Source organism: Plectropomus leopardus, chromosome 9 (assembly GCF_026936395.1).
Source record: "Plectropomus leopardus strain MGB_pleo_1.0 chromosome 9, ASM2693639v1, whole genome shotgun sequence".
Lineage (NCBI taxonomy): Eukaryota > Metazoa > Chordata > Actinopteri > Perciformes > Serranidae > Plectropomus > Plectropomus leopardus.
The window spans coordinates 18,609,416-18,622,562 of NC_142184.1; the positions used below are offsets into that span (position 1 = coordinate 18,609,416).

General features: G+C 35.3%; 1 protein-coding gene across 1 annotated transcript in view; it reads left to right on the forward strand.

Annotated features, from left to right (window-relative positions):
* The window catches only part of LOC121946438 (basement membrane-specific heparan sulfate proteoglycan core protein), a 54,668-nt gene continuing 41,521 nt past the window's right edge, over positions 1 to 13,147 (forward strand). Inside the window, exons 1-15 of the mRNA XM_088082141.1 lie at positions 1 to 156; positions 271 to 309; positions 1,874 to 1,945; positions 3,007 to 3,291; positions 3,386 to 3,658; positions 4,580 to 4,864; positions 5,172 to 5,435; positions 7,643 to 7,930; positions 9,030 to 9,302; positions 9,455 to 9,724; positions 9,889 to 10,179; positions 11,189 to 11,461; positions 11,543 to 11,657; positions 11,747 to 11,904; positions 11,990 to 12,091. Of these exons, the coding sequence (XP_087938267.1) occupies positions 78 to 156; positions 271 to 309; positions 1,874 to 1,945; positions 3,007 to 3,291; positions 3,386 to 3,658; positions 4,580 to 4,864; positions 5,172 to 5,435; positions 7,643 to 7,930; positions 9,030 to 9,302; positions 9,455 to 9,724; positions 9,889 to 10,179; positions 11,189 to 11,461; positions 11,543 to 11,657; positions 11,747 to 11,904; positions 11,990 to 12,091 (3,067 nt within the window). The 5' untranslated portion in view covers positions 1 to 77. The remainder of the gene's footprint in view (positions 157 to 270; positions 310 to 1,873; positions 1,946 to 3,006; positions 3,292 to 3,385; positions 3,659 to 4,579; positions 4,865 to 5,171; positions 5,436 to 7,642; positions 7,931 to 9,029; positions 9,303 to 9,454; positions 9,725 to 9,888; positions 10,180 to 11,188; positions 11,462 to 11,542; positions 11,658 to 11,746; positions 11,905 to 11,989; positions 12,092 to 13,147) is intronic.

A 13,147-nucleotide genomic window follows, 5' to 3' on the forward strand; every position in this document is an offset into this window, starting at 1 on the left:
AGAAATTAATGTTTTCGCACACGCCCATCTAGTGTGCGGTCTATTTCCTTTACCGAACCTGACTACACAGCAGATATATGACTCAACTCGGCAGCACTGCCTCTTCATGTGCAGCTCAATGGAAAATGTGGCATGTCAAAGTCTTTAGTGTTATTTGTAAGTAAAGTAATTTTTTTTTTTTTTTGTGATTTCTCAAAATGCACAAACAATATTTTTATGTACATTGTGATGTGGTCCTCACTGAACATTTATTGTTCTTTGTTTTGACAGATTTCACTGCTGTTTGTGCAGCTCAGGATCCTCAAGATGGTAAGAAACAATTTTGACACACTGACAAAACAGCACAACATATTTATGTATATTGCATTGATTTGGAATAGCTAGTTTTGTGCTTTTAAAATAATAATTAAAAAATGTGCTGCATTTTCTTGTTGACCCTTAAAATGTCCTAAATTGAACAATTTTTAAGCCTTAAAAATCATTAACTAGTCTTAAATTTGAATTGGTGAGGTTGTAAACATTTTACCCAATTTCATTTAAAAACAGAGAAAGGTCTGCACACTTTAGCTCCCCTTGCAGCTTTTATTGAGTTACTCACATTGTGAGTAGCTGTTTTTACTTGTACTCTGTGTGGGTCCAGCACCTTTCTCCATGTTGTATGAATACCTAAATTTTCTACATTCCTATATGAAACCTACCTCTGCATGGGACCACATATACTCTTACCTTTTTACTTACCTGCAATACTTGAATAAGAAAAATATGATTTGTCCAAAAATGACTATTTGGTTAAAATAGCCTTGAGAATGTCTTAAAAGCCATTAAAGATCAGTGTTTGATACCTGTAGATACCCTGTGACCCACAATACACAAACAATTGAAATATTCCGTTTACTTTATATATTTGGCCTGTGACTGCGCACTAAATAACCTGTTACTTAATGTTTGGATTGTGTGTACTGAAGCTGACAAAAACAATGTTTAGGAAGTAAAACATAAAGAGAGTTTACATGAGGAACACGAAGTACTTTGTTAGCACGAGTCCGCCACTTCCTTCAATTGACACCTACCAGTGCAAGTTCATTTTTTACTACACCACAGTTCCAAACTTATGAACTAACTGTATAACTCAGTTATATTTTCTAAACTCTGTCGTCCATCTAATGCCTAGCTTCCTGTGCCATCTAGTAGTGTACATGGTGGATAAAATAATACCTGATAACTGACTGTTATAGAATACTGCACAGGGTGGTACCAATAAGAAACGGATGTTAAGTTTTTGAAGAACATCTCAGAGGTGTTTCAGCTCTGAAAATGTCTGAGTCAGCAGTCATTTTGTTTAAACTGCATTTTACTGTCAGGTGTTATTTTGTCCACACCTTTCATTACTCTTTTAGCAATTTCAGTTCTTATGTTAGCTCTGTTATAGTTTTACGATGTGTAGTTTAATACGGTTTGGATGTCTTCCTGTGTGGTTGTTTCATACAGGACCGCAGCGGTTCATTTAGGGCTGCAGCTGTGAGGTGTTTTCTTTATTTATTTAAAAAAATAATTTGCAGGTTATTTTTCCAAATCAATCTACTGATCATTTTGTCTATGAAGTTTAATTTCCAAAAACTCAAGAATATGTATTCAAATTATTTGTTGTATTACCAAATATATCCAGTTTGCTGTCATATAAGACAGAACTAAATCATCGTCATATTTTAGAAGCTGGTAAATTGAATGTTCTTTTATTTTTGCCTCCAAAAATATCTGAAATGACTAATTGCTTATCAAAGTTCATATTCTTTCACCTATTAATCGTTGAAGTCAATAATTACTGCTGACTCCGTTCTCTTCTGTTCTCCACACCTCTCCTCTCACCAACTAGTTACCTCCGTCTGGAGTGACTTTAATCCAACCACTCTTCCTCCAACATCAATGAAGATTGGAACTGTCTATGGTGAGGTGTTAAATTCAGTTTTGCTGTGAACATAAATCCAAACGAGTGAGCATGATCAGGCAAGCCTGTGTATGTAATGTGGAAAAATATTACCTCCCAAAATCAAGTAATTAAAAAAAGAATTGGTGATACATTTTGTAAAAAATTTAACTGCTAATTGCAGACAGCAAAAATGTATAAATACAGATGCCTGAGAAAGCTGAGTTAAAAGAATTACATTTAAATGATGTCTCTTCTACACTATAGTTTTCTATCTGAATCAGCGAATGCCTCCGGTGAAATCATGGGTGTTGTTAAAAAGTTATCACACACTTATTTTATTTTTACCATCTGTAGTGCTTTCTCTATCCAGATGATATCTTTACTGAAACTTAACTGTTGAACTGCTAAGATTAATATATAATTTTGATATTTATTGTATTTCACCTCTATTTGTAAGCATCTGTTCTTGAATTATTTTAACTGCAACTTATTCTAATTGTCTGACAACATGGAAAAGCCACCAGACACTATTTAAATAAACAGGAATTTAAGCACCATAAAATGTATTTTATTCAGAAAATATACAGAAACAAAATAAAACTTCCAAAACCAATTTGGATTCATCTCACATTCTTTAAACAATCACCAACTCTGGTTTGGTTGAAATAAACTGTCAATTCACTCAGTTAGCTGTGAAAATATGCTGGCTCTATAAATGCTATAATATACTTTTTATTGACATGGAGCCTGCTTGGTATGGTGATAGTGATTTTGGAACTTTGTTAAAAAACATAAAGTAATGATCCTTTCCATAATGTTGTCAGACACTTAGAATAGTAAGATAAGCATGTCAGTGGTAAAAACAAGCATTTATAATGGATGTAAATTGATGGTGCCAAATTTTCTGAGTAGTTACATTACAGCCTGTTTTGCCACTGCCGGCTCACTCATTACTGGACCTGTTTTTAAAAAAAAAATAGTTCTTCCCATTGGTTACCTAGACACAAAACCATGATAAATAGACAAAATACTATTTATTTGTATGATTATCATCAATAATATTTTTAATACACTTCCAGAGCCTCCTGTTCCATCTGTGCAGCAACTTTCAGGCTGGTCGGATGTGTTCCCTTCTGAGAAAGTGGAGCTTAGTTGTAATGTCACCGGTATCTCAGACTGGACCTTCTCCTGGTACAAAGATAAAAAACCAGTACAAGATCCAGATGTGTCTGCAGAGGGATCAAAGCTGACGATCACTGCAGCAACACAAACACAATCTGGAGATTATTCCTGTAAAGGTCATCACAAAACAAAGAGCGGCGTTAACATTGAAAGTACTAACTCAGTCAAACTCACCTTTCATGGTAAGTTTCATTATGATTCAGCAACCATATCTGTGCTGAATGTCTAGTATGTAATATAAAACAACTGAAAAGGTCTTTTTTCCTCTCTGATTAGCAATCAAGCCCAACCCCACTTTGACCCAAAGTCCAAACTTTAACAAGATGTACCCTGGAGAGTCTGTCACCTTCACATGCAAGGTCACAGTGTCCTCTGGATGGAAATATCTGTGGTACCATAATGGAACTGAAATTCAAGCCTCTAACAGTACAACATATACCATGGAGTCTATAGGTCATCCTAACAGCGGACGTTACCACTGCATTGCTAGGAGAGGCAAAGACCCATTCTTACAACTGCAGAGTGACACAAAAACTGTGGAGGTCACTGGTAAGTTTAGCTGTGAACCATGTCATAACAATATAAGCACTTAATTCATATTTACATACATGACACTTTATGCACTCATCTATACTATTTTCCTCTGGGTAACTACAAGTTTAAATCATTCGCTAAACTTTTGTGTGTTTCTGTATCCCATTCATTGCAATGGATTCCTATTTCTACCACTGTGATGAAAAAAAAAGATCCCGTTTGTCATTATAGTAAGAAAAGTTCTCAAAATATTGTTTGTATCTCAAAATGATGAGACAGTATCTGAATATATTAATTTACTTGTGTCAAAATAATGTCAGTATTCAAACATATAAACTTTTTTTTTCAAGATGAGTTAGATAATGAGAATGGGATAATGATAATTAGAGCATTTTTACTTTACTTACTTCTTTAAAAAATGAGTGTAAAAAAATAATGACAGTATCTCAAAATAACTTTGTAACTTCAAAAAAGGACTTGCTTATTTCAAAACACTGATTAACTCCTGCCTTATTTTAAAAAATAATGACTTTACTTATTTAAAACAATGACATATATCATAGTAATGACGTATTTCAAAATAATGACAGAAGAGTATTACAAAAATAAGTGCCTACTTAAAATTTTGATGTAGTATCTCAAAGTAATACCATCCTTATTTCAAAGTAATGGCTTAAAAACTTAAAAATGTATTAATTTCAAAATAATGACTTAGAATCTCAAAGTAATGACAAGCTTTCTGAAAATAATGACTATCTCAAAAGAATGAGAATGATATTAGGTTATTCTTTTTGAGAAAGTTTCTCATCATTTTGAGACAGTTACTCTATTTTTTATATTGGGGTAGCAATGGTCTTTAATAGTGATTTTTTATTATACTTTTATCCTATATTTTGTCCCAGATTTTTAACATTTCTTCATATTGCATATTTTCAGACGCACCTAAACCCTTTCTGAAGAAGATGAGTTCCTGGCTGGATGTGTTTGAAAATGAAACAGTGGGGTTTAGCTGTGAAATGGAAAATTCAGATGACTGGACATTCACCTGGTACAGAAATCAAAAGGTGCTCCCGGACGACCTGAATCTGGAGCAAGATGAGTCATTTCTAAACATCACCTGGATCACTCAAGCTGATCGTGGAGACTATACCTGCAGTGTTCAGCTTGGATCCAGGAAAGGCAGCACTGGATTCAGCAACATAGCTACTGTCAAAGTTTATGGTGAGTTTCCATGCTACTGTATAACTTAACCTTTACTTAACTGTTACAGTAATTCAGCTAACTTAAAGAAACAGTTGTCACAGTCACTCCCCAGCCAGCCATCTACTCTCATAAACAGAGTACAGTTCCTAGGTGGCTATTGGAGAGAGAAAAAGCGAATCAGCTTAGGTCCAGTTTTTACTTTTTAATGTTATTATTTAACTTAATTTGCATTCATCTTAATTGCAGTAGTGAAATGTTGATTATTATGACTGCTTCTCAGGTTTTTTGGTTCAGGACTAATATGTGAACTGCCTTTCTGTTCTAGAAAAGACACCGAAACCAACTGTGAGTAAGGTTCCTGGTTTCAACCCAATGTATGTTGGAGAAACAGTGATCTTAACATGCAATGTGAATGTGTCCACTGGCTGGGAGTATCACTGGTACAAAGATGGAGCTGAGTTGTCTGCCAATGATGAGACCATGAGCATTCATCTCGATCCCTCTGATCAGGGGAAATACAAGTGCAGTGCCACCAGAGGCGAAATGACATCAACAGACTTCAGTGAGGAAATTCTGCAAGATGTTCTTGGTAGGTAAAAACAACAAAGTAATTCTATGTCTAAGAAAATGTGCCTTTTTTGTTCTATATGTGTACATTGCAGTCACTGCAAGACTGCTCTTGAATTCAGTGTAACTGCATTTTGAGAGTGTCTTGCTTCCATTTTCTGTTGAAACAGGATGTGGTGTAGCATTATGCAGCGAGGGATGGCTCAGAAGTGTGTTTATATGAACATACAGTAGCAGTGGAATATCACTCAGGGAGAGAAAGGAGAGAGGATGATTTATATAAGGGAAAGATCATTGGCTAGCAATGTGAAAAAAGTCCAAATCACTCATTTTATCAGTTCACATGCCACCGTTGCATTTTCAACTTGCTCTCAATTTTTAGAGGAACAAAACTACCCTGCAGGTTAGGAGCTCAGTCTACATTTTATATTTTAGGACATTTTTATTTTGCAACTGTTTAGAAACTGGTCCCTGCTTCCTTTATGTTAATACTTGTTTAAGTCATTGCTTTTTAAAGTTTATCTAAACCAGGGGTCTTGAGCATTTTTCCAGCCAAGCACCCCTTAGCTGACAGATGGACCTCCAACTAAACATACTGTATAAAATTGAGTTGCATATTAAACTGGTTCTACAACAACATGCAAGGCTGCCTAAAGTGCCATATACAAATATATCTTTTTTCATGGTGCATGCAGTACTAAACTATTAGAATAATAATAATAGGATGATAATAATAATAAGATAATTATTTATATATTCATATAATTATACCTCATTATTCAATGGTAAAAATACATGTGGGAGGCATATTAATCAAGTGTTGGTGGTGTTTATGGACAACAGTTAGCCTATCATGAGTTCTGTGTACTATCAAATAGGTTGTTTTTCTTTGAATAGGTCAAATTATGTTTTCCAGTGATATTTTGGACTTATGTTTAAATGCATTTTCATATTTTACTTTTTTGAAAAGAAAAACAAATATATATATATATAATGTATATGTATATATATATATATAAACATTAATTTGGTGCCCCCCTTGCAGTAACTCTGAGAACCCCCTAGGGGTCGTGGACCCCCTGTTGAAGACCCATGATTGAAACAATACCACAACAGTATTATGAAATATTGTAGTTTGAGTCATCAGCATCATTTAACATTAGATGCTTAGCTTGACTGGCCTGTCTTCACACATTGTGGAGTTGATGACCAGCAATTTATCTATGAGGCTGTTGCAGGTCTGGTCCTGACTATTTGTGTTCATGAATCTCTAGAAGAACATGTTGGTAGACTTGTTGTAGTCATTAAGGTTAAAAATAGGTTAGGCAAAAACACATTTATGTGTTTTGCATTGGTGGTGAAAGTCTTCAGAAGTTTATGTAAATAAAAGTACTGATGCCATACTGTGAAAATAGTGAAAGTCCTGCATTAAAAATGACACTCTATTACAAGTATGTAAGCACAATCAAGAAAATGTATTTAGGTGTTAAAAGTTCTCTATACAAAAAAATGTAAATCAATTTAATAAATCAAAATAATTAAAAGGAAATGCAGCAAGTCATTGAAGCTGGAACCATAAAACATTTTTGCATAAAATGACTTATATAAAATAGTTGCCAATTAATTTTCTAATCAGTTGAATGATTATTTTAGCTACACTTGTATATTTTCATATGGTCTGCAAAAATATTAATTTGTAAAATTTGTATTATTGTATTTGTAAAATAATAAGCAACTAAAACTATCAAACAATTGTAGTGGAGTAAAATGTGTATTATTTCCTTCTGAAGATGAATGGAGTAAAAGTAGAAAGGGGCATGAAATTTAAATACTCAAGTAAAACAAAAGTATCTTGAATTCATACTTGTACAGCTTGATTCGATGAACAGAATTACATTCCATCACTGGGATTTTGTTTAATTAGCTTTTTATACTTATAACTGATGGAACATAAGACAAATGCAACAAGGATCTATTTAAAATATATAATTTTCAGTATTTAAGTAGATTTGACACCATTAAGCTCAAAGTTAAGATGTGTTTTATTAATAATAAAAATAATACATTTTATTTTTTTTTTATTTTTTATTATTTTTTTTACCTTTCAAAGCACTCAAGGTCACCATACGGGGCGAGATTATTGTGTTTGATATAAGCAAATTGTTTTCATAGGATATAAAGGGTAGCGGATGCCCCTCTCTCTCTCTCTCTCTCCCTCTCTCTCTCTAGAAATTCCCATTCCATCTTTAAAGCTGAAAACGCAGTGGCCGGATGTGTTCCCTGAAGAGAGTGTGAAATTGAGCTGTGGGATGAGCAGCTCCTCTGAATGGACTTACATGTGGGAAAAAGGCGGACAGCCGGTCCTGGCTCCCATTGCATCTTTTGACTCAAATGGAGCTACTCTTCACATCAGGTCTGCTTCAGCTACACATGCAGGAGAATATAACTGTAAGGGACACCTGAAAGACAGACTCGTCAGCAGCAACTCTAGTGTGGGACTCACCCTAACGGTGTATGGTAAGTTATCGTTTTGGTAGGTGGTATTTACATCCAGGTGTCCATAGCCAACAATGCTATTTGCTCCTGGGGTGTATAATATAAAGTTAACTCTAACTTATAAAGTTTACGTACGCAGTGTCCATTCAGTAGCTTTATATATCCTAAAAACTTGAAAAATTAGAAGCCAAGTCAAACCCCAGTTTCCCATGTACAAGACTTGTGGATAACCCACCTTTTCATCACATCCGTCTTTCTTTCTTTACTGTGTTACTCGGTGTACTTCGTCACTTGACTTTCTGGCAGTGCATTTGTGAGTTTTCCTTGTAACTCTACCACTTAAATCCAAATTTAAATAGCCCTTAGTATGACTTTTTCCCTAATCCTTACTGCTTTTGACCTCGACCCATCAATGCAACAAGTAATACAGCACGCAGTCAGATAATAGACTGTAAAAATAATGGATGTAGCTATCATGACACCCATTGGTTTGTGCACTTGAAGCCTCGAAATTGGCATTTTGGCGGTCACTGTCTTGTTTTTTGGAGCCAAAAGTGACATATGAGAGGCTGGAATAATGGAGGCTGGATCTGACTGAGAAGTAGCAGACACCATTGGCAGACAGCCTATCACTCAAAGCAGTCTGCCCTTAATCATACATAAATGTAAGCCTTAATAAAATGTAAATGGATGAGTTGTGTAAAAATTCACCCCAGTGTACAATTGCTATGAATGTTGAAATTAGCTATTAGCTTACCAAAACTGGTTTTTACACCAGACTGTAAACATGCTGTGTAAAGTTGGGCATAACATGGGTGTCTATGGATATTGCCTGGCTTTTGGAGCCAGCGTAACATGGCCATTAGAGGAACTGCAGTTTTTGGCACTTCAACCCTGTCAGTTGCCACTTGGTGGATCTATGTTTTATTGGGTTGGGTGTCAATATACACTCTTGCTTTTTTTAATTGAATAACTTAATTGATTGAATAGATTTTTAATTAAATTAGATAGATTGCTATCTTTGTTTTAGGTACAATTGCACATTTATTTTGGATTAGGGCTGAAGTTGGGATAAACATCTGGGACATACTGATGTCAGTGGCATGTTTCTTACCCTCAGATAAGAAACCCAGAGTCACACTGACACAAGATCCCGAGTACAAAGTGGTGTTCTCTGGAGAGTCAGTCTACTTCAGTTGTCACATTAATGTCTCTACTGGATGGGAGTACTTGTGGAAGAAAGAAAGCTCTCCACTTATCGCAACTAGAAACCACTATTCCATCAGCTCTGTTGGGACAGCTAATACAGGATCATATACATGTCAAGCAAGAAGAGGCACTGATCAAGTCTTCCTCACCGACCCCAGTCCGGTTATGCCGCTTCAAGTTAAAGGTATGTTTCTGTTTACTTCCTCTTATTTCTCGTATACGGACCATACATTTTCAAGTTTTTTTTCCTGTAGGACATCTCCCTTTTGATCCCAAGTATTTCATTTTTTAAATGGTTAAAGTATAACTGTCTTTATTTCTCCTTTGTGTATTTAGGGAACAAGCCAAAGCCCTTGATGACTCAACGGCCAGATGTTTACAAGGTCTACACCGGAGAGTCGGTGTCCTTTGAATGTACAGTCACACTCTCATCTGGTTGGGAGTACCACTGGTACAAAGACGATAAACAACTCCCTGTCAACGACAGTATTTTTAACATCCATAATGCTGGTCTATCAAACAGTGGGACTTATAAGTGCATGGCCGTAAGAAAGAAAACAACGTACCAGACAGACTACAGTGACACTAGGATCTTAAGTGTATTTGGTGAGCAAAAAAAATGTTTTAAATCACTTATGTTGATGTGTATTAGTGGATAATGCTTCCTCCATCTGTTTTTGTGGATTTCATGCTTTACAATCCTAAAATTAATAAAAAGAGGCTTTATGTAAGGATATTAGAGAGTGGCTAATGTGTCGGTTTCTCTCCAGAAATTCCTGTACCATCTTTGAAGGTGGAAACACCATGGCGGGATGTGTTCCCCACTGAGAGTGTGAAGTTGAGTTGTGGGATGGATGGCACCTCTGACTGGAAATATACATGGTACAGAGACAGACAGCCAGTCCAGGCTGATAATACTGTTTCTTTTGATTCAGATCGAGCTACTCTTTCCATCAGCTCTGCTTCATCCTCACACCGTGGACAATACACCTGCACAGGAGAACTCAAGACGCGGCCTGTCAGCAGCAACTACAGCTCTACGGAAACACTTGATGTTTATGGTGCGTTTTTTTTTTTTTTTTTTAGATTTTTATTTCTTTTCAATGCAGTTCTTCAACATTAATATTTCAATTAACTGTTTTAACGATCTATGACATTTCTCATGGCATTTTCTGTGGTATTCTATATTATGATTACCTTATGACATACAATAATACAATAATCTGACATTTTCATTGTAATTTTTTTGCATTCTATACTTTGAGAATGTTTTTTGACATACTATACTATGGCATTTTTATGGCATTATTTATGACATGCTATGTTTTTATGACATGGTATAGTATGACTTTTTATGATTTGCTATAACATTGCATTTTCTTTTTTATGACATTTTTATAGTATTTTCATGAAATTTTCTGACACACTATAATGTGACATTTTAATTGCATTTTACACCATACTATACAATGATTTTTTTATATGACATACTATGCCAATTTTTATGACATTTTAACAATTTTTTATATGCTATGCTATGACATTTTACGACATAATATGCAATTACATTTTCATTTTGTTTTTATGGCACACTTTTATGCCATAAGTATATATGATAATGTTTGTTTTTGTTTTGTTTTTTTTAAACTAGACAATTCCTTTTTTTACATACTTTTGAGGTATTATGGTATGAATTTTTTTGACAAACTACAACTTTTTTGACATACTAAATGACGTTTTTTAAAAAATACACATACTACTATACTATGGCATTCATAATAACATTTGTGCCATTTTTATAGTAGTATTTTTTAAATTATACTGTACTATGACATTTTTTAAGACTTACTATTCAAATAGTTTTTTTTCAAGGGTGCAAACTCTTGTCATTTAGCTTAGCAACCACATCAAAGGCTACTTGCCAGAAATACCGATATTTTCCACTAGGTGTTGTTTTTATGTGTGTTTAAAATATTTTTCATGGCCCTGAAGCATCAAGTTAAAGGACAGCTTTTCCTTACTCTGTGTTGTTTATTGTGATATTCATTAAAATGCATTATCTCCACACAGACACAAAACCCAGAGTCACACTGCTGCAGAATCCTACACACAATGTGATGCATAGTGGAGATTCGGTCTCCTTCAGTTGTCACATTAATGTCTCTTCTGGATGGGAGTACCTGTGGTACAAAGATGGCAGTCTGCACACTGCATCTGGAAACAATTACACAATCAGCTCTGTTGTGAGAACAACCACTGGATCATATCAGTGCCAGGTTAAAAGAAAAGGAAGTACAAACTTCGTCTCCGACCAAAGTCAAGCTGTGAAACTTGACGTCAAGGGTAAGTTTTTATCTGAATCCTTCTCACATTTTTCTGAATGTGTTTATCGTGTTGATCCCAGTTTTGATTGTGTTTCTTCAGAGCGTCCACAGGCTGATATAATCCTGTTAACTGGCTGGTCCGAGGTCTTCTCCACTGACAGCTTAGTGCTCAGATGTAGGGTGCAGGAAAGTCAGGACATGTGGAACTACACATGGTAATACGCATCAAAAATACCAGTTAATACTATAGAGTAAAATTTTCTAAATGCATTCATATGTGTACTTGATTTTCACCTTCTCACAGGTTCAAAGAGGGGCTACCGATCTATCTGCCCCCCTCTGAAAAACATACAGTCACACCCCAGGATGACCCTGATCAGAGCCTGTACACCTGCCAGGCCAATCGCACTGGTAGACCATCTTATTCAAAAATAAGTGATTCTTACAAGACCAAGAACCTTCGTGAGTATAAATGAGATTTGGAATTCATGAGATCTTACAGAGAAAATATTCTGACTCACTTTCTGTTTTTACTTTGAACCTGCAGTTCTGAAGAGGAGGGTGCTTCTTTCCATCTCTGGCTTAATCTTCTTTGGCATCATTGTGGTCTTCCTTGGATGCATTGTCCTCCGAGTCACCCGCAAAACAGGTTTTGCTTCAGTTTTTTGGGTCTTTTTGAGTAAATGGATTCTGAAATCTGCCTTTTTAAATCAGCTGTAATCAATATTATTACAGTATTAATATGGAAATGACTATGTGAAAACAATGTGACAATATGGTTGCTTGTGGTCATCAGAGTGTCCGGGGTTGATAAAGTCATTCAGAAAAATGAAGTCCGTAAAATAATCCTTAGGCTATTTTTCGAGATCTTAAATTTTGAAGATTATTTGCAAAATATGTTTCTCCAAAGACACTATATTATATGACACTTTGACATTTTCTATGGGATACTATACTGTGATATTTTTGTGTCACACTATAATATGACATTTTTCATTGCATTGATATGATGACATTATGACATGCATTACTAGAACATTTTTCATTTTAATCAATTTTTGATAACATGCTTTACCATGACGTTTTTTTTCAACATGCAATATAATGTCGTTGTTAGCCGTTTGTGCAACATTCTCTGCTATGGCGTGTCTTGGCTCTTTTGAGGTGTTTATAGCTGTTTTTGGGACATGTCATATTTTGACATTTTTGCCATACTTTGGCCTTGCCTTTTTGGTCATTTTTTCAACATGCATTATTATGGTGTTTTCGGCCGTTTTTGCAACATCCTATGCTATGGCATGTCTTTGCGTGCTATTTTATGCTGTTTTGAGGTGTTTTCAGCTGACTTTGGGACATGTCATATTTTGACATTTTTGCCTTACTATAGCCTTGCCTTTCCGGTCATTTTTTCAGCATGCAGCATTATGGTGTTTTTGGCCATTTTTGCAACATTCTATGCTATGGCCTGTCTTAACATGCCACTTTATGTAGTTTTGAGGTGTTTTCAGCTAATTTTGGGACATGTCATATTTTGACATTTTTGCCTTACTATAGCCTTGCCTTTTCGGTCATTTTTTCAACATGCATTATTATGGTGGTTTTGGCTGTGTTTGCAACATCCTATGCTATGGCGTGTCTTTGCACGCAATTTTATGCTGTTTTAAGGTGTTTTCAGCTGATTTTGGGACATGTCATATTTTGACAT